Below are 25,422 nucleotides of genomic sequence, written 5' to 3'. Positions count from 1 at the left end.
CCCCTCCCGGTCCCTCAGGTCCCCTCCCGGTCCCTCATGTCCCCTCCCGCTCCCTCAGGTCCCCTCCCGGTCCCTCAGGTCCCCTCCCGGTCCCTCATGTCCCCTCCCGGTCCCTCATGTCCCCGCCCGCTCCCTCATGTCCCCTCCCGGTCCCTCAGGTCCCCTCCCGGTCCCTCATGTCCCCTCCCGCTCCCTCAGGTCCCCTCCCGGTCCCTCATGTCCCCTCCCGCTCCCTCAGGTCCCCTCCCGGTCCCTCATGTCCCCTCCCGCTCCCTCAGGTCCCCTCCCGGTCCCTCAGGTCCCCTCCCGGTCCCTCATGTCCCCTCCCGGTCCCTCATGTCCCCGCCCGCTCCCTCATGTCCCCTCCCGGTCCCTCAGGTCCGGTGACGCCAACCTCCTGGTGGTCCCTAGGACCAAGCACCGAACCTGGGGTGACCGGGCTTTTTCTGTTACTGCCCCCTCCCTATGGAATGCACTCCCCAACCACAGAAAACCAGCCATCTTACTCAAATGTCTTACTAAATAGTTCTTGAGGTCAGAATCATCCTTGCCTTTGAACGATTGTGCGATTTTTATTCTCGGTGTCTATGGTACACAGCAAAATCTGAGTGTTAATTTAACTCTCAAGGTCATCTCAGGATAGGGCTATGTATACTTACTATTTTTGGTTGACTACTTTACTTTTTGCTCTTTAATGCTATGTCTGCTCAGTTTCTTGTCCCCTAATTGAATTTAAACAAATTAATATCGGGCAATGTTTTGTTTCATTTCCTCCAAATGGATTTACGTATGTAAATTATGTAACGGAAGCCTTTTATACTCTTGGCAGAAACTCACCTGGTCTTCAAAAGACAACGCCTGTCCAACATCGCGGGGAAATCCATCTATGACAATTCCATTAGCGTCTGGGATCTTCATGATCTTCTGCTTGATCTCAGTGATGGTGGTCTCCTAGAAATCCACAGTGATGGCAAAATCAGTCAACTTCAGATTTTGCTTACATACAGTAATATGAGATTATAAGAATGTGTTATTAGTGTGGTTTCCTACAGGGCAACCACACCATAGTTCTTGTCCAGTTTATTATTCCATCTAGAGCAGGGGTCAGCAACCTTTTTGAAATGAAGTGCCACGTTATTATTTTCTAGAGTGTCAGTGTGCCATGTCAACATACATTTTAATGACAAATATTTTGTCATATTTTGATTGGCAGACCATTGTTATAATGATCATTAGACCCAGAGCAATAATCCATCTCCCCGATTCTCTCCCCAGTCAGAGTTCAGAGTTTTAATGAATGTAGAACTATCTGCAAGATGTAATTTGCTATAAATTAGCTTACTTCATTTAATTGACCACGTTTACATTTTTTAATGACAAATATTTTGACATATTTTGATTGGCAGGACATTGTTATAACGATCATTAGACTCAGAGCAATAATCCACCTATCTCCCTGACTCCCTCCCCAGTCAGAGTTCAGAGTTTTAATGAATGTAGAATTTTGTGCAGAAAGATGTAATTAGCTAACTTCATTTAACTGACCATGTTTAAAAAAAGATTTGTTTTTAAAATAAAAATCCTCTCTCTCAAACTTCTGCCAGTGTGCCGGTGATCACCCTCCCCTGTGCCAATGTTGGCACCCGTGCCTAAGGTTGCCTACCCCTGATCTAGAGTAACCCCCCAAAAAGTCCTTTTAGTCGGGGACCCACAGGCCCAAAAGCTCAAGGAATAGGGTTGAACCTGTGATGTCATGCCGTACTTTTTTATTTCTGTTTTATCTATTAGTTTGGTCATTAAGGTCCACAGAATGAGAGGCCTGCTCGGCCAGAAACATCGCGAAAGAAAGTATATCTGCTTTAAGTAGCATGTGAGGGGTCAAACTAAGGGTTTTTCATGATTCTGAATCCATTGCAAGCATTTGTTTTGCATGAAAAACGTTCCTTGGGCTAAAAACAGCCCCACAAAACTGTGAAAAGTGATGACTGAAAAATAGTCTCATCACTTTTCACAGTTGTGTGGGTTCTGTGGACCTTAAAGACCAAACTAATAGATAAAACAGAAATAAAAAGTACGGCATGTCATCACAGGTCATCTCACATTTTGGGTGACTGGGTCCCCGGCTATTTGAGTTCAATGGACTTTTTCTGTAACCTTTTCTGTAACCCCAAACCCCCAAAAGTCATTGAGTTCAATGGACAGAGCTTCACGTGACATCAGAAGAATTGCACCTTTGTAGTTTAGTTCTTTCAACAATAACATTCCTATTTTCCTGCATAGGCTTTGAAAGCTCATGCCCCATGCACCGTTTGACCAAGAGTCATGATTATGGTACAAGAGTCCCACTACTCACAAGGAACACATTTTAGGCCTAGTACCCATATGCGCATCACCCACTTAGATTTCCACATTGTGGGCAGCATCTATTCTAGAGCAAGCTGTACATGTAAATAATAACTAGAAAGAATGTGCTCCTCGGAGCACAGGTCTCGTTCAGGCCAGGTAGTAAAAGTCAATCTTTGTCAATCAGGAAGAAATATGAAAAATCGATTTGCGTGATGTTTGGACAAAATCTGTTTAGTAATAGCAAAGAAAATGTGTTTTTCAAATATCAGCCTCCTGGTGGCGCTATAACAGGCCAATGTGAAGTTTCACAGCAACCGGAAGGTTCCCAGTTCGATCCCGGGCTCCCCTAGAGTTAGTGTCGAAGTGTCCCTGAGCAAGACACTAAACCCCTAATTGCTAGCGATGAGCAGGTTGGTGCCATGCATGGTTTCCTCTGCTGTCAGGGTCTGAATGAGAGTGAATTGGTGAACGTAATGCACAATCATTGTGAAACACCTTGGATAAAGGTGCTATATAACTTCACCATTTACCATTTATTGCCAGACCCATGAAATGGGTAGGCCTACATAAGCAAATGTCTGTCCGGGTTTTCTATATAAAGGGTATATATGATGATGACATGATGATGACATGCCTATAAAAGGCATGATGTCATAAATGATGATGACAGACAGGGGGTCTGGCACAACCAGGTTGACCTGGTCTAGTATTATTTACAACATGCCACGATTTCCACCATTTAAATCTGTCTTTAAAGACTCATTTTTCATGCTCCTCCTACAGGTTTTGTCCAAACTTCACAAAATACTAAACACAAAATAAATATTCATCAGTTTCGCTACATTTGACATCTAAATATTTGTGAGAGAGATCTATTTGACCAAAACTGGCATAATTACTGAATGCATTGTCTGATGAACCCCAAACTTGAATCGCAAATTGAGGAGCTTTGACAGCAAATGTTGCTTTGACTTCTACCCATAGTGGGCACCACAAAGTATAAATGTTTTGCTCCATAACATTTTAATCTTTTTATTCAAAAGTTGGATAACCTTTTAGTAATTCCACAAGGGATAGTTGGTATGTGGGCTACTTATGGTTAGTGGAATTGTAAAGGTGAGATTCATACACCGTAGCTTTGTTGTGGTATACTAACTGTGTATAGTACTAATCAATGTCTAAGCCATTGCATAGGAATTTTTACAAATCTCTTAATAGCTAAACAACAGCTACACAATAGTTGAACACCAGCTGAAGCAACCATGGTCAGCAGCACAGCCTGTAAATAAAGTCCACATGGTGATTTCTTGAATATACTATCAGGTCAAATTATATATTCTGGTGGATGGTATAATTGCGTCTTGGAACTTTGGCATTACTTCTGAGAGCTGCAGCACCGCATCTCTGGGTGCCTTCAAGGGCCACAGAATGCCAGCATGTCTTAGCATCATCTATTTCCACACAGCCCGGGGGAGGTCAGCATATACAAACACATTTCTTAAGGCCAATGCATTCTGTATAACAGCTAAATAGAGTATGAGTGTAATGTGTGCATCTAAAAATAACTACTGACCATTCTGCCCAACAATGACCAACGTAATTTTCCGCAAACAGAATGTTCTGCTGGCAATTGGCAGAACAGACAGAGATTAAAATGGAATGTATCTATGAGAAATAGCAGAATGTTCATGAATCAAGCTAAACTATGCTGAGCTAAGAAAAGCCCTTTGATGCGCAGACTGTATGTCTAGGCTCTGAGACCAGGAATCAGTCATTCTCAGCCTTATGAAAGTACACACACAAACGCGTGCCACAACACAGGCCTAGAGATAATGTAGCATCGTATTCCCGTCGATTAATCCACATGTGCCCCTATACAGTATGTGTAGGACAGAATCCCATTCTCTTCTGTTTTTCCTTTTCTTTCCTGCTTTCTTCTCTACTCCTGTGTCTTTCTTTTCCTTTCCAGTCCTTCCCTTCCCCACAACACCCTGACCAACACTACAGGCATCCTAAATTATTATTTAAAAAAGAAATTTATCCCACGATTTTGTAACCCGGTGTCAATTATCTAATGTAATCCTGGGCGCTACATTCCCTCTGCCAACCTGTGGCATTATAGAGACCAGGATTACTGCATGTTTTTTGTGAGGGTAACTACCCAAGGAGACATGGGGAGAACATGCAAACTCCACACAGAAAGGCCCTTTTGCCAACCGGGTTGGCAAATTGGGGTATGAGCACTGATGATGGAGGAGAGAACACGCCCCCTGCGCCCACAGCGTCCCTGGCAGGAATCTAAACCAGGACCTTCTAGCTGTGAGGCGACAGCACTACCGACTGCGCCACCGTGCCCCCTGGCATCCTAGATTCTTCTCCTGAAAACTCACTGCTTCTGGCTCTACCTCACACCTTAGCAGTTAGTACTGTTAACTCTTTATCACTTCTTGTTGCCTATTGGATAGATGCTAGTAATACTATACAGATGTTTGTTTGTTATGTATATGTATAATTAAGCAATATTACACAAGGGTGTGCATTATCACGGTTATTTGGCACGACAGGTTTGCTGCACGAACAAGCCGAAGGCGAGTTCCATAGGCAGGGCTGAAGTGCCAAATAACCGTGATGAGGCAGACCCTCGAGTGTAATATTGCGATTATACAACTGTTGCCCTTAAAAAAACACGTCAACTTCATTTCATTGTATTTAAGATATTCGATAAGAATTTGTAATTTTTGAATGCCACATTTAGCTACTATGTCCCTGAACTTCACATGAAAACAGCTAGCCAAGCCGCATAGTGTTGGGGAGAGGGAGCGCTTGATGATCATGAGACAGTGCAGAAGTGCTCATTGACTGCACTGCTAGATAATGATACTCAGTGTACTGCTGTTGTATAATGTGTATTATTTAGATACATACTGTGATATGTCTAATTGTCTATATATACATTAGTGTTTACATGTCCACAAATCCTAAGTTGGGTTATTTATTTTAGATCGTTTTATATTTACTTGGTATTTATGTTTACTTGGTCATCCATTTTGTCATTGTGTGAACAAATTGGACTCTACTGTACAGTATATGCAAGGGGCTGTTTTGCTTCATTCTTGCACTTTGTAAGTCTCATATAAGAGTGTCTGCTAAATGCCAAAATCATAATTGTAGCTTCCTGCTGTCAATAAAATGAAGAACACCAGGGGCAGTGAAGTACCCACTGTCTTTAAAATATATACATGTATAATAATAATTCCCCACATCATTAGACAACCAACCACATATTATAATTAATGACTACCCAGGGACCGATAAAATACATAAACCAAAGAACAAACGCTCTGCCAGTGGGTTTCCCAAACCCATTGCTCAACTGGAGTAACACCAACCCTGGCAAGCACTTAAAACAGATCCAATCAATGAGTTTTTACATTCTTCTCTCTCATCAAAAACAAGAACATGAGAGAACTCTCCACTTAGATTTAAATGCAATATGGTTTGGGATTAAATATGTAAAAGCAGCACATGATTGTATTAATATGACAGTTGATCTTAAAATATCTAATCTGTCTTTCGTTCTCTCGGAGTAGGGACTTTTCCTCATTGTCTCTTTGGCTACTGTTCAAAGCTCTCAGATATGACAAAAAGACTGAACTGTTGCTGGAAGCACTTAGTGAGTATTAAGTGAGGGATAGGTTTGTCTACTGCTGGGCAATTATTTGAAAATGAATAAATAATATAAAATAAAAATGACATTAGCTACATTTGTTTTTGCAAATTTTTTATCCCACAATTTTGTAACCTATTTTTCACCCAGTGCCAATTGCTATGCTGTGATCTTGGATGCTGCTCTCCCTCTGCCAACTTGGAAAGATCCCCGAACTGAGCTCATGCTTTCTTCAATGCATGAGAAGTGATTAGACCGCTTAATTCTTATCACCTGACAGGGGGGAGCTACCTCGGTTGGACGTAGCGCATGGAAGGAACACGTTATTCCAAACAGTTCCTTTCCCCTCCATCAGGCACCTCGGCTCACCAGGGGGAGGCATTATAGAGACCAGGATTACTGCATTTTTGTGAGGGTACCTACCCTAGGGGACACGGGGAGAACATGTAAACTCCACACAGAAATGCCCTTTCCGCCAACCCCACCTACCTAGGGTGTGGGCGCCGATGACGTGGAGGAGAGAACATGAACCCAGGACCTTAGCTGAGAGGCGACATCGCTACCGACTGCGCCACCGTGCCCCCTGCTAATGGTGCTACATTTGAAACACAAATCTTGTATTGGGGTCCTTGGCACAAACTATGTTCAGGACAGGTGGATGTCCGTGGCTAAATAAAGATATTCAAGGACACTTCGACACTAACTCTGGGGGAAACACAAAAAGATAAGCCTACAAATATTGCACTCATTAAGGCCTATTGTGAAATCTCACTGTGAACAACCAAATTGTTCAACGTTTTGTTCGGTGTTGTTGATTCTAAGTTCATGTTTGAGATATCTTCCATTTGGCCTGAAACCCCTAGTCCCCACTTGTGGTTATAATTATGAATGGAGGAACGCTGTAAAATTACCCTTGAAGAGTTCACTTCTAATGGCTTTAGCACAGATTACAAAACTTCAAACCGAGGATAAGATCTTAATTAGAAACAGTGATTAAACCACAAAGCTCCGAGACATGCCTTTGTCTTTACAATCTGGCTGTGGGGAGCGAAAACAACCAGGGGGAGCCTGTCCTCGTTTTACTTCCCGGGCCGAGTCATTACTAAGCAGCGACACTAATAAGATGGATAAGCATCCCTCCTCCAGCCCGCTTGTGATACGGACTCTACTAATTAGTCTCCACTTGTTACATCCATGCCATGGTAATATCCCACCCAAGTGAACACACTTAAAGCACTTATTCTTCCTTCCCTTGATTAAAAGCTGTTACTCCTATACTTCAATCACTTAATTATCTCCCAATACAAAACAGGATTGATTTCAACACACTACTGATTGTCTACTCTGAATAGTGTAGTTGCTGAATACATCTCTGGTGGTCTCCAAACTGTACTGAGTATAAAATATGCGTTTAGTCACTATTGTATACTCTCTGAAAGAACTCCTCTTTTAAAAGCATGCTTACTACCTGCATATCGGTGGCATTGTGGTGTGTGGAGTGTCCAGCCTGCCCTGAGATTGATCTCCGGCCAGGTCATACCAAACCAAAGACAATAAAAATGGCACCCAATGCCTCACTGATTGGCACTCAGTATCAGGGTTTGGATTGGAGGTAAGTTCCTGCCTGAAACCAGCATCATGTCCAGGGGGTGTACTTCATCATAGATACATCATGGTTGGGGGATGTTTTTGTACATCAAGCCACCTCACGCTACAGAAAGAAAGTGAGCGCTGAGTGGTGCTATTTATTAGTTACCCTGGGCGTACAACAACTTTGAGCCGTTTACATAAGCATCCGGACATCTTTTGGGAACCGGACAAAGCCAGATAGATGGAGCACTGCTCAAAAGGAGATAGGCTCCTGCCCTAAGGGCCATATTGCACGGCAAGGCTTTCTTACAATTTGCATAATACATAATGTATACTTTGGCCTATAATTAATTAGTCTCTCACTCTCTCTCCCTCCACACAACATTACTGCATCCCGTGCCGGTTCAGTTTCTCCTGACTGGCGCAGCAGAAAATCTTAACCGAAAACAAATATGACACCTCCAGGGTTAGTTAGTGTTTTTATTTTTGAGCGGTGGTCACACTGTCTCCTCAGAGTGACTTTGTCCGTGGCTATGTTAGTCCGTAGCATGAGCTGCAACACCGCTGGTGACCAAGTGGCGCTGTTGCGTCTCACACACACACGCGCGCGTGCACACACACACACACACACACACACACACACACACACACACACACACACACACACACACACACACACACACAAACACACACGTGCGACCCTGAAATGAACTGCTACACACACACGGCCACGCACACACACACACCACCACTCACTTCAAACTTGATTGGATTTTTTTCTTCTCCTTGCCGGCTTACAAGGTAATTCTCACGGATCACTAGGAGGCTTTCGTTTCAGCTGGTCTCAGCTGCTAGGCGATATTCTCTCCATCTAACATTTTGTCAGGTTAGTCAATACTAAATCCTGTCTGTTAACACTAAATATTTGGGTCTCCGAGACACCATCTTATAATATGGTGGCACAGAGCATTAAATGCATCAATGCGATCGATCCTTGACACAAACAAAAACTGAAAAACACTCGCTAGCACACGCAGGCAGGCGTGCACAGTCGTACACCCACCCACACACACGCGTACACTCTCTCTCTCTCTCTCTCTGTCACTCTGTCTTGTTCACACCCTCTCTCCCCTGAGCTCACCCCCTAGCTCGTCCCCTGACCAGGCACCTGCACACATTGACATCTGCCCTTTTATCAGTCTGTAAAAGGTGCCCTCTCCAGACCACGAATGCAGTTTTCACTGTGGTGAAATAAATGCAAATGCCCTCTTTCCATGCCATACTGTACCTGAAGGCGGCATTCAAGAGAGTTGCCTTGTCCAAAGTCAACTCTCTTCAACTTGAATGCAGCAACTTATGTTGAAAGAATTGCCCTCTCTGTGTATAAATCCATGCTGTAAGTCACCTCTCCTCTAGTATTGCCTTTTTGAGTGGTGGTCTCACCACTCCTGTGATTCGCTTTCACGATGTTACTGGCTGGCTGGCCGTGTATGTCTGTCGCCTACCAATCTGCCATACCTCTCCTGACCACACACACAGACCACAAACACGTTAAAGGAGGGGCGCTATTGAGCAGGCAGACTCAACACTCTCTCTCTCTCTCTCTCTCTCTCTCTCTCACACACACACACTGTAGACACACACGTAGCAAGGAGGGCACGCGCGCGCGCAGACACACACACACACACACACACACACACACACACACACACACACACACACACACACACACACACACACACACACACACACACACACACACACACACACACACACACAAATGTCCGCGACTGGGTGGCTGCAACAGCACGCACAACGTTTTTTCACTCTCTCTGATGATGCACGCAGCGTGCAACTCCTGTGTGTGTGTGTGTGTGTGTGGCTGGCTGCTCGCGCTAATGTTGCAGCCGGAGACAACTCTGAGCATGGAGAAAAGTCCCACGCTGAGGTAAACGCAATGTTGTGGTTTTATTGGAAGTGGCGTGCCGCTGAATGGAGCTCCCTGCTTGTGTTCCCACTACTTTACCTCGCATTGGATTTTTAATTTTCGGCGCTGTTGTGTGCACTCTGCACTGCAGCTCCGTCCGTCCGTCCGTTCAACACACATCACCCAAGTAAATCCTGGCTTATACTTCTTCATCACGGCGTGTTCCGTGACAAAATGTGGCTGATCTACAAGCTCACAACGCCTCGCATCCGCGACGCGTTGTGAGCTTGTAGATCTGCTATTTTCCAGGACAGAAAAAATGGGCCCGATCCCAGCTCTAATCTACAAGCTCACAATGCGTCCACCCGTCCATCATTAGCCGAGTTTCTTAAAGCAGGTCAAAATAATAATAAACAAATAATAGTTGGAAAAAAGCGGATTTAAGCTCACAATGCGTCCGTCCGTCCGTCCGTCTGTCTCCCGCCACTGTTGAGCATGAGCAACCTTGCAATCCATGTATTTGACTCTTTTTATTTGACTATTTTTATTTGACCACCACTCAGTTCACAAGGTGTGATTTTTTATGCTTAGTTTAGTGTGGTATCAAGCACCGAAAATAGCCGACCTCCAAGCTCACAACGCGTTGTTGTGAGCTCGGAGGTCTGCTATTTTCAATATTTTCACCAAAAGGCCCTTTTAGAAATTGCAGCCCCTGCTTCTCTAACATGCTCTGCACGTCCCTGCCCCTGACGTTCCTACCTGAGGTGCCAGTTCTCCATTGGTGATGATTTTAGCGATGAGGCTCCACTTCCTGTTGCTGGTGGCGTTGTGGATCATCTTCCTCCGCAGCAGCTCCCCCACAGACACGTACTGGAAGCCGTAGCGCTCCGCTATCTTCAGGCTCTGCGTTCCCTTGCCACTGCCGGGGCCACCTGGGGACAGACAGGGTGGAGAGTCGGTTCTGTTCTGTCTGCGTGAGACGGAGGATAGTTGGATGTGTGATACTGTGGGGCCTTTTCCACCAGCAAAGAACCGGTTCTGGTTCTTTCTCCCACCTATGGGATGAACCAGAGGTGTGCTTTTCCACCGAGAACCGGAGTTGGTTCCGAACCGTAAAAGTTGGTTCGGAACCGGAACCACAAAATCCTTGGTTTTTCCAGTGAACCACCATCTGAACTGGGGGACAATGGCTCTGGTTCAATCTGGTGGAAACGCAAGCCGGTTCGCAAGAACGAACCAAGGTTCCAAGAAAGTTGAACCGGCACTGGTTCTGGAACCAAGGTTCTTTTGGTGGAAAAGGCCCCACTGTGTGTAGGTGGACTCAACTCTGTGCCTGTGTACTGTATGCAGTGGTGGAAAGTAACTAAGCAGGTACGTGCACACATAGACATCAACCAGGACTTGAGCCCCTGCCCTTTTATCCTTCTGTAAAAAGTGCCTTCTCCAGACCATGAATGCAGTTTTTTAATGTGGTGAAAGAAATGCAAATGCCCCCTTTCAACGGCATACCTGAAGGCAGCATTCAAAAGAATAGCCTTGTTCAAACTCTCCTGAACTTGAATGCAGCATCTTATGTTGAAAGAATTGCCCTCTCTGTGTAGAAATCCATACCGTACGGTACCACATCTCCAGTATTCACTTTATTATGCTTAGTTTAGTGTGGTATCAAGTACCGAAAATAGCCGACCTCCAAGCTCACAACGCGTTGTGAGCTTGGAGGTCTGCTATTTTCGTCCCTGTAACTAAGTACATTCTCAAGAACTGTACTTAAGTACAAATCTGAGGTATTTTATTTTTACATTACTTGAGTATTTCCAATCGCTACTTTTAATTCTACTCCACTGCATTTCAGAGGCAAATATTGTACTTTTACTCCATTGCAATTATTTGAAAACTTTAGTTACTAGTTGTTTTGTAGATTTAGATTATTATTACAAAACATGCATTAACCACTTCAGCCCTATATACATTTCGACCATTTGAAGTGTGATGCTGTGTGTCTCGGTTTGTGTGGATATATTATGTACTGTAATCATGCATATGGAGTGGGGTGTCAGATGATAGAAACAGGTATGTGTTCGCACATCCCTCCTACACACAAACAACACCTCTCGCTTTCTTGTCCTGCTGTTCCCTCGTTCTGTTTCATGGGATGATAATTGACGGCAAAGGAACAACACTTTTATTGATGCTGCTTAGTATTGTAAATTTGTATGCAAGGTTAGTTTAGCTTTGTCTAACTAACAGAGAGAAGTCTAACTGAACATGTGGCGTCTATCCATTATCTTTCATCTGATATTTTCATGGCTACACACAGGCCTCATTACAGACTCAGGCATCATGAAACAATTTCCTTTGTCTGGTTCTCTTAAAGGTTTGCCTTGATCCTTTGAAGAAATGACAGCTGAGCTGATGATGCCATCCTGTTTTTCTATTTTCATTCTTTTTGCATGAGGGATTGTATGAGAGGCGGTACGTGGTCAAAGCTCAATATGTTATCATCAAGGACAATTACCACCCCAGCCACAATCTGTACCCGCCAACGAGACGACGGCTGGGCAAGCTCTATCGTAGTATTAAATGCCTGAACACCCGATTTCTGAACTGTTTCTACACGGCTACCATCAGACTGTTGAACAACTCATGTCATGCATGAATACTGCCTGACCGTGGTAGTTTTTAACCTCTGTGTACTGATAATTTCCACAGAGTCATGGTAACTGTACATGTGGACTGATATCAGAAAAGGTACTGCTGCATGGCCCTCCTAGGCGATCATCTGTAACAGGGTCCACTTTGGGTTCTCAACCTTTTCAGGCTGCGACCCCCAAAATAATCATATTTGAACTGGGGACCCCCCCCACCCTGACGAGCACTAAGAGTTACAATTTGTATAAACAGGTTCTATTGTGAAAATAGCCTATTTTCACAGGTTGAGATCCACGACCCTGAGCAGATGTCCCCCGAGAAGGTCCGTGCAACAGTAATTGTATCTGCCCAAGTGCCCTGTCTATGAGTCTATATAAAATGGGTCTGGTACGCTCTGATACAATAAAAGGACAAAATCCACGGACAGTCCACTGGACTCCATCCATGTACGTTGTCTGCTCCCTGTTTAAACACTACATGGATCTTCAATGGCAGAAATGTATAATTTAACTACTATAGCTGACCAAGCGTTTTATAAAGGAGAAAACCAATATTCATATTTTCCCTTAAATATTCTATGTGCATTATGATGACACACAACTGTTTTGTTGGACACAAGCATTTAACCATTGTCTCTTGTGGGTTAGAATGCATTAAAAAAAACATGATAATATATTTTTCCAGCTTGAAGGATTCATAAAGAAAAGTTAACCTGCAGTGTAGATATGGCTGATTTGCAAATGACACACCACCTACTGCACCTCTCCTCCCACAGTACACCAGTTCATGACAAGTCCCCCAAATGTCAAAGGCAGGTCAACATTTTGCAAACCAAATCTAAACACCTACTGTATTTGCATTAGTTATAATCATTATTTCATATCATATACCGGTAATCATTTGTCAGGCCGCTGCATCCAGACCACACATTGTGTATGGACTTTATCCAGGAAGTCAGCATACCACAGAAGATTTAACGACATAAAAGATTTAAAAAAAGTACAATAAAACAAATTAAAAAACACAAAAGGGTGAGATTATCCTCTTTCTCTTCTCTCAGACTGACTGTCTGTCTGTGTCTCTCCCTCTTTCATAAAAATGTGCTCACACAACAGCAACAGCACACAGAGCATCAATGACTAATGCTCATCTTTTTTTTATAGTGTTTGTGGCCTTTACCTATGACGAGGATGACCTTGGGTCGAGGTCTGGACGGATCGAACACCTCGTACTCGTCTATGAGTTCTGCAGTCTCTGACAGGTCAGAGTCACTCTCGATGGAGAACTGACTGATGGGTGGTAGGCGTTCATACCGTCTATAAGGGAAATTGGGACTGTCGGGCAACACTGGGGTAACACACACACACACACACACGCACCCCACGCATGCACACACACACACACACACACACACACACGCACACACACACACACATGCGTGCGAGCACGAATACACGCACGCACATACGTACGCACACACACACACACACACACACACACACACACACACACACACACGTAAGTTTGTGCACAGACAAACACAGGAAACTCAGATTCACACAGAGAGACACACAGGGAAACAAATAAAACCAAAGTTATTATTAGAAGTTATTTTTCCTCTTGTGTTTAATTAGCCAACAAAGCTCTTAATATATTCTTGCCATTTCATCAAATGTATGTACTGTACTGTATGAGAATAATGCATCAAGACTGAGAACATAATTAAGAACCCACGATACAGAACATGCATAATCAAAAGGGTTGTGAATCAATCAATTATGAGGGTTGGCTGGATGTTGAATCTACAATTCTAGCCTATTAAAGTGGGGAATGGAGGTTGGCACTGAGAGAGAAACGCCAGCTGAGAGAAAAACGACACACTCTGTAGGAGCCGTCAGCAGACAGAGAGATGGCATTCCCATCTGGCCAACATTATACAAACATGACAGATTTGAACTTCCGCCGTCAGCCAAGAGGGGAATTGCTGTGCACAGGCAATGAAATCTCCATCTCTGATTAGGTTTTAGTTTCTAGTAGCTAATTACCGCAGCTGCAAAGTTTACACGTTCTCAAGCCAGATGGATGAGTCTTTAGTTTTTACAGAAGACTATACGGTATCGTATTAAGTGCCATCCGATTTATTTAAATTGCTCAATCCATACATGAAACATGGTCTGTTCTGTGTGAATGTAAGCAGCTTTTCACCTGCAAACAGATCAATCTGTTCTACAGTATACTATTTTATTCAGTTACAGAAACGTGAATTTCAATTTGTATGCACATTTGCATGAGGTACAGTACATCATCAAATGAATGTGATGTTCAATGACAACTATGGTATGGAACACAACGTACACAAACAACATAGCAATAGAATATTCATATTGGTACTGATATTAGTCATCTGTGACTGTGACTAAAGCCCTATGCACACAGATGCGTTTTTCTCGCACTGATTCCATTTTTTAAAAGAAAACAATGATTCTCTATGACCTCATGCACACCAGCCCCCGAAATCCAATGCGTTTTAATCTTGCATGCATCAAACAGAAAGAAACGCAACGGTCCTGTGTGCAAAGCCCTTTAGATTTGTTTTGCAAATCCTAATGCCCTACTTTGCACCTACAGTATTTCCTTATATGTTAGACAAAACGTAAGCCACTGCCGCTGGTAGCCTTTTATGTATGCACTGTGCCAGGTTAATGATTACACATGCACATAAAAAATACATAAAACCTCAAGAGTTTTGTAAAAGTGGCCAATGACGAGATCATTAGCCTGCACTATAGCGTATACTGATGCAATGGTGCATAGAACAATTCTTACTGCAATGTAAAACCCGTTATCATTATGAGATGTGCCAGTCATTTGAATTATTCCTTCCACCAGGAAACACAACTGTACAGTCTCAACAGCTGTGATCGTTGTCTGGACATTCTATTGTTAGTTTCCTATGAATTTCTGTCTGTTCTTGTCTGTTCTTCAGCCTGTTATTGGATTGCTCCAAACACAGTTTCATATCGTCACTGTCGGGCAGAAACCTCGTATCTCCAAGTTTCAAATGTGTACGTTTTTTCGCAAATGCTTCATCATATGGCCATCGCACAAAAGTAGTGAAAACAGCTGATCTACAAGCACACAACGCCTCGGGTGCGAGGCACTGTGTGCTTGTAGATCGGCTGTTTTCACTAGTTTAAATCATTTTAGAAATGATAAGTACAAAACAAACATTTTTGGACAACGACGATTCCACCCGACAACGCCGATATGTGTTCTATCAATTCATGAAAAGTCCATTATTAATGTAATTCTAAACCAGCCGCTGAGTTATACTAAAACAGAGAATGGCATTATATTCCACAATAATATAATTTTAAACTTTTACATTTTCCCCCCCATGAATATACTATTCTGATGCTCAACCACCTGACCCTCAATGCTTACCGTTTCTGAAGAGGGACCTTCGTGATTGGCCCCCATTGAGGGGAGGGAGGGACTTCTTCTCCTGACCCACAAATGTGTCCCACTTCACCTTCTCTGCTCCTCCCATCTCCCTCACCTTTTTAAGACAGCCTTCCAAGTAGTCAAGAGGGTCATCTGGACGGTAGTACATCAGCCCTGTTAGTAGGCTCTGGAAAACAACAACAATAACCAAACAATGAGAACTTCCCTTGTACATTGTAAACATTCCTTCCCGCACATAACTGAATACTACATTGATTCGATTTATCCATGTGGCACGGAGAGACTATAGGAGCAGTGGTTCTCAAACATTTTCATGTCAAAGACCCCCAAGCTGATACATATTAGACCATTTGGAAAGGCTGTGTGCAAGGGATCCCCTGAAACAGAAAGTATTTTTGTCACATTACATTACATACTTCTGAAGAAAACCCGGAGACTCATTGGGCACTTTTAGCCAGTTAAATAATAGTGAAATTAAATAATAGTGAAATTAAATTGTTCCTCATTTTGTTTGGTGCCATGGCATTGCTCCGAAGGTTCATTGTTCCGAAGGTTCATTGGTCAGAATTTGTTAAGAATACTATGCCCAACTCTAACCCTAACCCTAACCTTAACCTCAGTAACCCTAACTAAATTCGGACTAATGAACCTTCGGACTAATGAACCTTCAGAATTATGGGCAGTCCCCTTTTGTTTAGGGGCCCGCTGGAACCGCCTCAAGGAACCCTGGGGTCCCTAGACCCCACTTTGAGAACCACTAGAGAAAGAACCAGAGAGAGGGTCTATATATAATAAAATACAAAGTGATAACTGTAAGTGAAAAGGTTAAAGTATCACTGAGGATCAGAGTGTGTGGTGCCATGTGTTGATTAAAGTGTCTAGTCTCACCATTATGTTTGTGTCAATGTATTGGTTCTGCTTCTGGGTTGTGTGAAAAACAACAACAGGAAAGGTGAATAAAAGCCAAAGCCGGATGGATGCCCAACAATTTAGAGTCAGCTTTTCTCTGAACTTGAAAGTCAAATGACCTGTTTTGCTTAAAAGGAACTGCATGAGAAATGTGAGAACTGCATTTTTATGCCAAGAGAGAAACCAGGCTAGTGTTTGTGAGATCTGGCCCTTAACCCTGAATGTTCTCAAACAATGAATTCCCCTGGGACACAAGACATCTTTCCAGTTTCATATCCACCCACTTCATTATCAACCTTTACCATCCACAAAAACAAAGATAACTAAGCGTTCTGATATTTTTGGCAAGATTGAGATGACATAGGGTATAATGAAATTCTACAGCATAATTCAATAATTGAATTATAATGTGTTTTTGTATCAAGGGACTGTATTGCTCACATAGAAATTGCAGGTCATAATGATATAAATTCCAATCTAAATGTAATTACCACTTACGTAATGAAAATAACTGCTTGTAATTGAGTAGCAGACACAGTAATTGCTGACACATAACCTGTCTCTGGAAGTCAGCCAAACGAATAAGATTGGTTAATTAAATATGATTGGTTGCAGTAGACCTATATGCATCTGTTTATTGCCATTCATTTCTAATGATAATGGAATGAGATCTGTGTAGCTTCTGTTGTGTTTACTTCCCTTGTGGCGGTACAATCATTTGATTTAATGTTAGACAAGACAATTCTGATTTTATACTTTGAAATAGCTTACTGTATGAGGGGTCGGGGGAAATGTCATTGGTTTGATTTTGTTTTTACATCTACATTTATGCTGCAAGAAGTCATTTGAGAATATTATATTGAATACATTTTGTGAGCTACAGTAATTATTTCTTAAATTAAAGAGACTAGAGAATTTCAGGTTGGGCCATAAAGAAAATTAAACACGCATATGTAACGCGCAAATCTACAATAAGCGCATGTTGCACGCTGATGTAGCCTAATAAGTTACGCGAATTATGACTCACATTATTTCATTGACTAGCCTACGATTGCCAACATCTTTATCACTTCGCACAAGGTCTGTGCGTCTGTCCACCACTGTTCTGCAAAAAGAAGCTCGAAGCGCACGTATACGTTCCCAAGGCATAACCTGCCACTGCTGCCAGGGGCGTCATTTTGGGCATCAGAGGATGGCAACGTATGGCCACCCCCTACTGTCTGGCCCCTAGTGTTCACATTTAACCCTAAATTCAGTTATTTCGGATATTGTCCATACTCCAATTGTTGCAGATTAATCTGATTTCATCAGAATTATGCATAGCTGCCTCACCTCAAATAGTTGTGGTATCTCACGTCTTGCGAGATACTCCTTGGCATCGTTGGTATTCATCCCTCCAGATGTATTCTCTGAAATCACACAACTTGTCCAGAGTGTCTTCCAAAGCAGACTTAACACTTGAGGCGGAGATATGATTTGTCAGCGACCGACTGGAACTTCAATAGTAACGTGAATCGAACCATCAGCGCATATTCCCCTCGTGGTGCATATGAGTGGACTGGATTCCTGAAGGCAATGCCACTGATCAGCCACCCACGGTGATGCGAGGTTTGTCTATCCTCTTCCCTCGTACAGCAACAGCATTCTGCTCCACCGTCTGCTCTTCTGGATCTAAGAGCGCATATGGAGCAGATCAGGCGACATGCGATTGACGTTGGCAGCAGCAGTGGCACCGAGTTTGCGCGCTAGCTGTGCCCAAATGGCGCACAGCCACGAACTTACTGGCTGGCGCTTTTTCATAAATGCTTGCCTTTAAGTTAACACAGTGTTTTCCAAACTTTTCTGTACTCAGGACAGGAGGACCCATTTATGTCACGGACACATTTTTATGGGTCCCTATTATGTTTCCTACATTTAGTTTTTAAATATTATTATTTCAAAACATTTTCCAAAAACACTTAAGCCCTATTTAAAAATATATAGTGAAAATAGTTAATCTAGGCTACAAGCCACTGAATTCTTTCAAAAGCTAGAACTAGTCCCAACTTATTTTTAGTTCCACTATTGAGAAATATTTGAACAGGAATGTCTATTGTTACATGTATGGCTCAATGCTTGCAACAAAGGAGTCCACAATAGTTTAAAGTTGAACAAATATTTGTATTAAACTATATATCATTGAAAATGTACATGGTCAGTGTCAGTAATCAGTAGTGTAGTAGGCATGAATGATGGATGCAAATCAAATCAAATGTAGTGGGCCACCATGGCCTGTAATGGTGGCTGGGGAGAGAGTGAACTCTCTGAACACGACAGAGCATTTTTTTTTTTTTAATTTGGGATAACAATTGACGTATATTAGGCCCATTTGGGCTAATTAATCATATTAATGAATCAATCATAATAAATCTATCATAATAGACATCTTCACCAATAAGGGAACAGAACCTGGCTTGCAATGATTTTGCCTATGTTTATCATTTATTTATTTAGATATCATTTGGAAATAAATAAGCAGCAATATATCAATCATGTAATAGCTTTAAATAGATTTTTGCTACAACGATAAATTCCCTCTATACATTTGATATTCTATTGATCACTGTATTAATTCACACAGTACAGTGATGCGTGATGCATTTTATTTTGAAACGTGTGGATCAGGAAGTGTCTGTCCGCCACTGGGTGGGCGGAGTCAGCTAATATTTTTACTTCCTTGATCACTCAGTGCATGGATGTACTGTAGCTGCACAATGAAATTACTCAGTTTATTGTGCTTATTTTCCGTCTGCTTGGTAGTATGGAGCAATAACATAGAGGTGAGTACATGTCTTCATAATACGCGCCTGCATTTGTGCTGAAACTGTAGATATCACGTAGCATTTTACTAGCAACAACATAGCTATCATGTAGCGAGCTTGGCTAACCTGTGTAAGATACACACTACACAGTGTATCACATCATTCATGTTTTTATTTTTTCAATATAAAAACGTACACCCAAATAGAGGAATTTCATCATATGATTTGTATTTCTTTCCCCCTCCCTTTGATACGAAGACCAGAGCAGGACAGTTCTTCAGTAGTGGTCATACTAACAACTGGGCAGTGCTGGTGAGTATTCAAAGCGAATATCTATTTTCTGTATATATGTCTAAACTAGGGGTTTTCAACGGATTATCTGCAATCACTTTCACATTGATTGTGACAGCCTGGTTGTCACAATCAATTTGACAATGTGGTCAACCAGGGGACCACCTTTTGTGTCAGGTGGGGGGATTTAGCCTAGCTACAGCTAGACATCATCCCCACACATGTTAAAACAAGGATATACTACTATATACTGTATATACTGCAGTTAGTTTGCTGCATTAGTATATAGGCCGGCCCCAGACTACTAGGGGGGATTTGAGTCTGTCTATTTTTGGCTTTAGTGATGGCAAGAGGCAGAGGCTCATGTCATTGTTGTCTCCAACCTTGCTCTACCCTCTTCAGGTATTTGATGGTGTAATAAAATAAAAAAGACCCACAAATACCAACAGTTATGGTCTACTCTAAGTTTCACCTAAATGGAACAAAAGAGAAATAACGAACAGACATGTGACTTTCTCACTTTCCTACATTACTGAATGCATGGTTGAATGGCTGAATGGGTAGAGAGACACCCTGGGAAACGGATGATCTGTATAGAAGTGTCCCTGAGCAAGACACTGACAGGTTCCTGCGATTATCTGTGTTTAGAAACAGGGCGGTATAGTAGGGCTGTCACAATTATTACATAATCGTCTAATCGTGATTATTTGACATTATCGCAAATTATTTTGTCATAATCGTCATAATCGTGAATGTTGAAAAATAGAAATAACAGAAATAGTGGAAATAGCAGATCTACAAGCTCACAACGCGTCGCATCGCGAGCTTGTAGATCGGCTATTTCCACTATCAATGTTATTTTTTAAGTAGTAAGTTGTCAAATATGTCAGTAATGTATTTGTATATTTAGGTTACGTGTCATATCTACCATATGCAACTTCAAAGCCTAAAAGCCAAACAGAAAATATAATATATATATATATAAATATCAACGACAAATACACAATTAAATCATTAATCGCCAATTATTTGAGTGACAATTAATCATCATGTAAAATGTCATATCGTGACAGCCCTACGGTAGACTAGAACTCTGTCTGTGCCTGCCCTGTCGCACCAGATCTACAGGCTAAAAACACATCAAGATAAAACACATTGTAAGGACACTGCTGTACTAGTAGGCTATAAATGAGGTTTTGTTTGTTTACTAGCAACTGCTTTTATTTGCAGTGTGGAAGCTTCAGTCCAATTTTGACCCTTATGTTTCTTTTCTCTGACAGAATAATGTAAACTGATTATTTATTTTACAGTGCTGACGACCTACCATTGCGCTTGCATGCAAAATAACAAGACAGCATTGCATACCAAGCAAGAACAATATAATAATAACATGTTTTGGACAATAATAGTACATTATAGTTGTTAATGTGATAAATAAATAAAACTAATAAACTCACATGAGGGAAAGCAGAAAAGGAAATTTGCAGGTGTCTGACAGACAGTCACAAGCACATTTATACCTAGAAGCAGTCACTGTCAAAAGTAGACATCAATTATTGTGGAACATGCATCCTTCCATCCATGCACATATAACCTAAAAGATTAATATTAAACATTTGATGTATTTTATGTCATTAAGTTAACACATCATTCCCTTTCCTCTGTAAACCATAGGTATGCACATCCAGATTTTGGTTCAACTATCGCCATGTGGCCAATACGCTGTCTGTGTACAGAAGTGTCAAGAGACTGGGCATTCCAGACAGGTTAGTCACATAAAACGGTGCCTCACAGCATACTGAGTTAAATATCTCAATGATATTTGTATTCACGTTTGTAGATATTAAAGGAGTAGTTCACCCCCAAAATGACTATTGATTACTCAGGCCATGGAGAGTAGAGTTCAATAATATTTTTTGGTTTTTGTCACATTCCTAAGACAAAATTTTGATTCGAGTAAATTTACCCCCATTGATTCCGGATGGTGACCCGTTTCGAAACGGGTCACCATCCGGAATCAATGGGGGTAAATTTATTGTTATCACATTTTTGTCTTAGGAATGTGACAAAAACCAAAAAATATTATTGAACTCTACTCTCCATGGCCTGAGTAATCAATAGAAAAAAAGTCATTTTGGGGGTGAACTACTCCTTTAAAGACTGATAGTGATATTTTCTGTCTGTTTCTCGTATGTCTCGATTTGACCTTATTGCATTTGAGGTACTGATGTCCTCTCATAAACATGATCCTCATTATTGTGTTGTAGTGTATCAGGTAGAAGTCTAGAAGAGTCCAGATTAGGGCTGGGCGATTTGGCTTCAAATCAGTATCTCAATTATTTAAAACCTTTTCCTTGATTACGATGAATGGAAAAACATTGTGAGAATAGCAGACCTATAAGGTCACTTGTGACATTGCCAACGTATTGTGAGCTTGTAGATGAGCTATTCTCATTATTATTTCTACTTGACTTAGACTACAAGTTCGTACATGACTTGTATTTGAACACCATACCTCAACATTCAGTAAATTTCAATAACTAACTCCCCAATCCGCTTTGTGTTCACAGTCACATCGTTCTGATGTTGGCAGACGACATGGCCTGTAACCATAGAAACCCCAAGCCTGCCACAGTGTTTAGCCACAAGAACATGGAGCTGAACGTGTATGGAGACGATGTGGAGGTGGATTACCGTGGATACGAGGTTAGCTCATGTTGTCGCCGAACACACACAATCACACGCACAATGACATCCCACTGAGAGGCAGCAGGGCGCGTGTGAGTGAATCAAGGTTGAGTATGTGTGTGTGGACTGTGTAGGGTGGGTGGGTCATAGCTGTCCCTCGCACCGATTGTTCCGTTCTGTTTACCAGGAAATTACTTCATATGAATTATGAATGACTTGAGATAGAGGGGCAACCGCATCCTTTGTCTTTTGTGCTTCATCAAAGTTTGTTTTACAGTTTTTTCCAATTGCTCAGTTGGTTAGAACAAGAATTCAGAATCCAGTAATGCATTAAAACTATGCATTACGCGTGAACTATCCCTTTAAACCCTCTAGACTGAGTCAACTGGGCCTGTCTCTGTACTTTTGCTTTCTTCCCATCCTCACCAAATCTCTTTGCCAAAAATAGCCGATCTACAATTGTGAACTTGTACATCGGCTATTTTTGTCTAATGCCCCCCTCAGAATATGGGTGCTGGGGTGGTTAATTAAAAAAAGAAGAATACCATTTTGAATTGTATCTGTCTTTCAGGTGACGGTGGAGAACTTCCTGCGAGTTCTGACGGGCAGGATGCCACCAAGCACCCCACGCTCCAAACGCCTTCTCTCTGATGACCACAGCAACATCCTTATATATCTGACTGGTACCTCAACTCCTCCTGTCTATACTTTAAAAAGCCCTAGTATGTTGTCCCACTATTGTAAGGAGTCTATCTCCTGTTCGCTTAGCGTGATGCAGGTTGTTGTACAAGTACACCCCCTGGACATGATGCTATGACTTACCCCAGTCCAACCCTTGATGCTGGGTGCCAAGCAGGGTCCCATTTTTCAGAGTCTTTGGTATGACCTTGCTGGGGATCGAACCTCAACCTCCCAGTCTCAGATCAGACACTCTAACCCCAAGGCCACTGACTGCATGTAAAATGGCTGAAAACTAACACCATAGAACAGGTCACAAAATGTTGTTTCAGCCAGTGTGTAAGTTGAGCCTATTTGGAGGTAGGGAAGAGGAGTACATTTACTACAGTAAACTGGTCCCCCAGAGATCTGTTATGGTTTCCTTGGATAAAGTCTATACGGTTGAGCTAAGCATCATTTCAAATTTTACAAGTTGGTCATGGGGATTGTTCAGTTTTACTGTGAGCGGTTGTGGAAAGTTGTACCATGCCAAAACGCAAGAGCACAAGACTTAAATGTGCAAATATAATTACAAATATATTACTTTTATAAAACTGATTAAATAATCTTAAGTAATACATATGTACTTACACAGTACATCATACAGAAATGTTGACCAGGGTCCCTCAGGGCTCTATACTAATAGGTCAGCTAGTATTTCCCTCTACAACAAATCATGTGCTAAAAGTACATAAATAATTTTTCAATGGAAGATCACCTTGGAATTGAACTTTGAGTCAAGGTTAGATCTGATACACGATGATATGATTCTAATCATATGAGTCATGGTTCGATGTGTTTTTATGATTGTATTGACAGGACATGGTGGAAACGGATTCCTGAAATTCCAGGATTCTGAGGAGATCAGCAACGTTGAGCTGGCAGACGCCTTTGAGCAGATGTGGCAGAAAAGACGGTATGCTAATTTATGTTTTAACAGCTACAACATATCCAGCACCTGCTAACTTCACTTGATAAGACCAAGTGGGAATTTATAGCACCAAATTATGCGAATACATGCACACACAAACCCAACACCTTTGACCGAGACAGACAGAAACTCCCTTATTTAAATCTTCCATCTGTGTTTAACAGCCTGACTGTCAATGAATTATTATTATTATATGCCTGATTGGAGTCCAGAGTTGGTGTCGGCTATTACGCACTCTGAGGCTCCGTTTAGCAGTCTCTAGGGCAGCGATTTTCAAAGTGGGTGACGGGGCACCCTGGGGTGCCGTGATGCCAGTCCAGGGGTGCCGCAAGATAATTTGATAATATTTGGAATTCATCAATATCACTACATCAATATCACCTTCAACCTTCCCCCCCCAGAATAGGCATGCTGGGGTTCAAGTGGTTAAACGTCAAGTATAACGTTATTTTCAGTCAGTTCTGATGGAAACGGATATTTCTCCAATATGATGTAAATTCTAAAGATGAACAGTGTAACTCAGGGGTGCCGTGGATGAAAAAGTTATTTACAGGGGTGCCCTGAGTCAAAAAAGTTTGAAAACCCCTGCTCTAGGGAAAATGGCGTTATCAGGTTTTGAAAATGCAACAAAGTGTAAACCCCTTCCAGAGTAGAAATCTTCTCTGCCTCACGTCTCCATGTAAACGGGCAAAACGGGGGAATCCGCAGAACGTGTGATGTCATGGCTCACGTCGACTCGCGGTTCAGAGCCGTAGAGCCACGCCGCATTGGTGCAAACAAACTGTTGTGACAGGAAGCAGAACGGAAGTGCGTGCCTGGTCGATCTGGCAGCGTGTCACCGCCACCTATTCACATGGCATGCACACTACAGCATTTTCAATCACTGTTGAGTGTCCGTCTAAACGCAGAATACAGTCCTTGGAGAGCACTGCAGTGTCCCTATTGTCTTCCAGATCTTGACCCGCTTGTCAGAACAGATCTTCTGGCTGCCAATGAGATCCTGGCTTGCTTAATTAAAAGCCTTGACGCAATGTAATATAATTGCGAGCTTGAGCCACCAAATTGTGGCCTCCTATAGTAATATGTTATCCTCCAAGAAACGATTCCCTTCATTAACAGACATTTAAAGTTCTCCTCCTGTCCTCCACATTTCAGTGAACTGGTGTCTTCCAGTGTTTGGATCTGAGGCAGACATGAAGTTGCCCTGAAACTTCACCTCTTTTTTTTTTTGAGAGAGAGAGAAAAAGAAAACAAGGCTTTTGGCCTTTATTTATAGTGTTACAGTAGAGACAGACAACTAACGCAGGGAGAGATGGGGAGAGACATGCAGCAAAGCTCGTCAGGAACGGGACTCGAACCTGTGATGCGCTGTCAGGCTACATTGAAGCCTAGGTGCCTGGACTGCTACGCCAGCTGCCCGGGCCGCAACCTCCCCTTTTTG

General features: G+C 42.3%; 2 protein-coding genes across 2 annotated transcripts in view; one reads left to right on the top strand and one right to left on the bottom strand.

The window, feature by feature from the left end:
* Nucleotides 1–17,945, bottom strand: part of ak5 (adenylate kinase 5) — a gene marked incomplete at both ends in the record, with an annotated part of 87,396 nt that extends 69,451 nt beyond the window's left edge. Inside the window, 5 exons of the mRNA XM_080725841.1 lie at nucleotides 838–951; nucleotides 10,290–10,462; nucleotides 13,359–13,526; nucleotides 15,624–15,810; nucleotides 17,886–17,945. Coding sequence (XP_080581967.1) covers nucleotides 838–951; nucleotides 10,290–10,462; nucleotides 13,359–13,526; nucleotides 15,624–15,810; nucleotides 17,886–17,945 — 702 coding nt within the window. The remainder of the gene's footprint in view (nucleotides 1–837; nucleotides 952–10,289; nucleotides 10,463–13,358; nucleotides 13,527–15,623; nucleotides 15,811–17,885) is intronic.
* Nucleotides 17,946–19,259: 1,314 nt separating this feature from the next.
* Nucleotides 19,260–25,422, top strand: part of pigk (phosphatidylinositol glycan anchor biosynthesis, class K) — a 42,026-nt gene continuing 35,863 nt past the window's right edge. The window contains exons 1-6 of the mRNA XM_080726715.1: nucleotides 19,260–19,372; nucleotides 19,613–19,666; nucleotides 21,320–21,411; nucleotides 22,216–22,351; nucleotides 22,905–23,016; nucleotides 23,870–23,966. Coding sequence (XP_080582841.1) covers nucleotides 19,289–19,372; nucleotides 19,613–19,666; nucleotides 21,320–21,411; nucleotides 22,216–22,351; nucleotides 22,905–23,016; nucleotides 23,870–23,966 — 575 coding nt within the window. The 5' untranslated portion in view covers nucleotides 19,260–19,288. The remainder of the gene's footprint in view (nucleotides 19,373–19,612; nucleotides 19,667–21,319; nucleotides 21,412–22,215; nucleotides 22,352–22,904; nucleotides 23,017–23,869; nucleotides 23,967–25,422) is intronic.

The sequence above is a fragment of the Nannobrachium achirus genome (genome assembly GCF_963921795.1).
Source record: "Nannobrachium achirus genome assembly, chromosome: 5".
In the NCBI taxonomy this organism is placed as follows: Eukaryota; Metazoa; Chordata; class Actinopteri; order Myctophiformes; family Myctophidae; genus Nannobrachium; species Nannobrachium achirus.
Note: the sequence above shows the minus strand (reverse complement) of the source record. Positions and strands in the feature narration are given on the sequence as shown.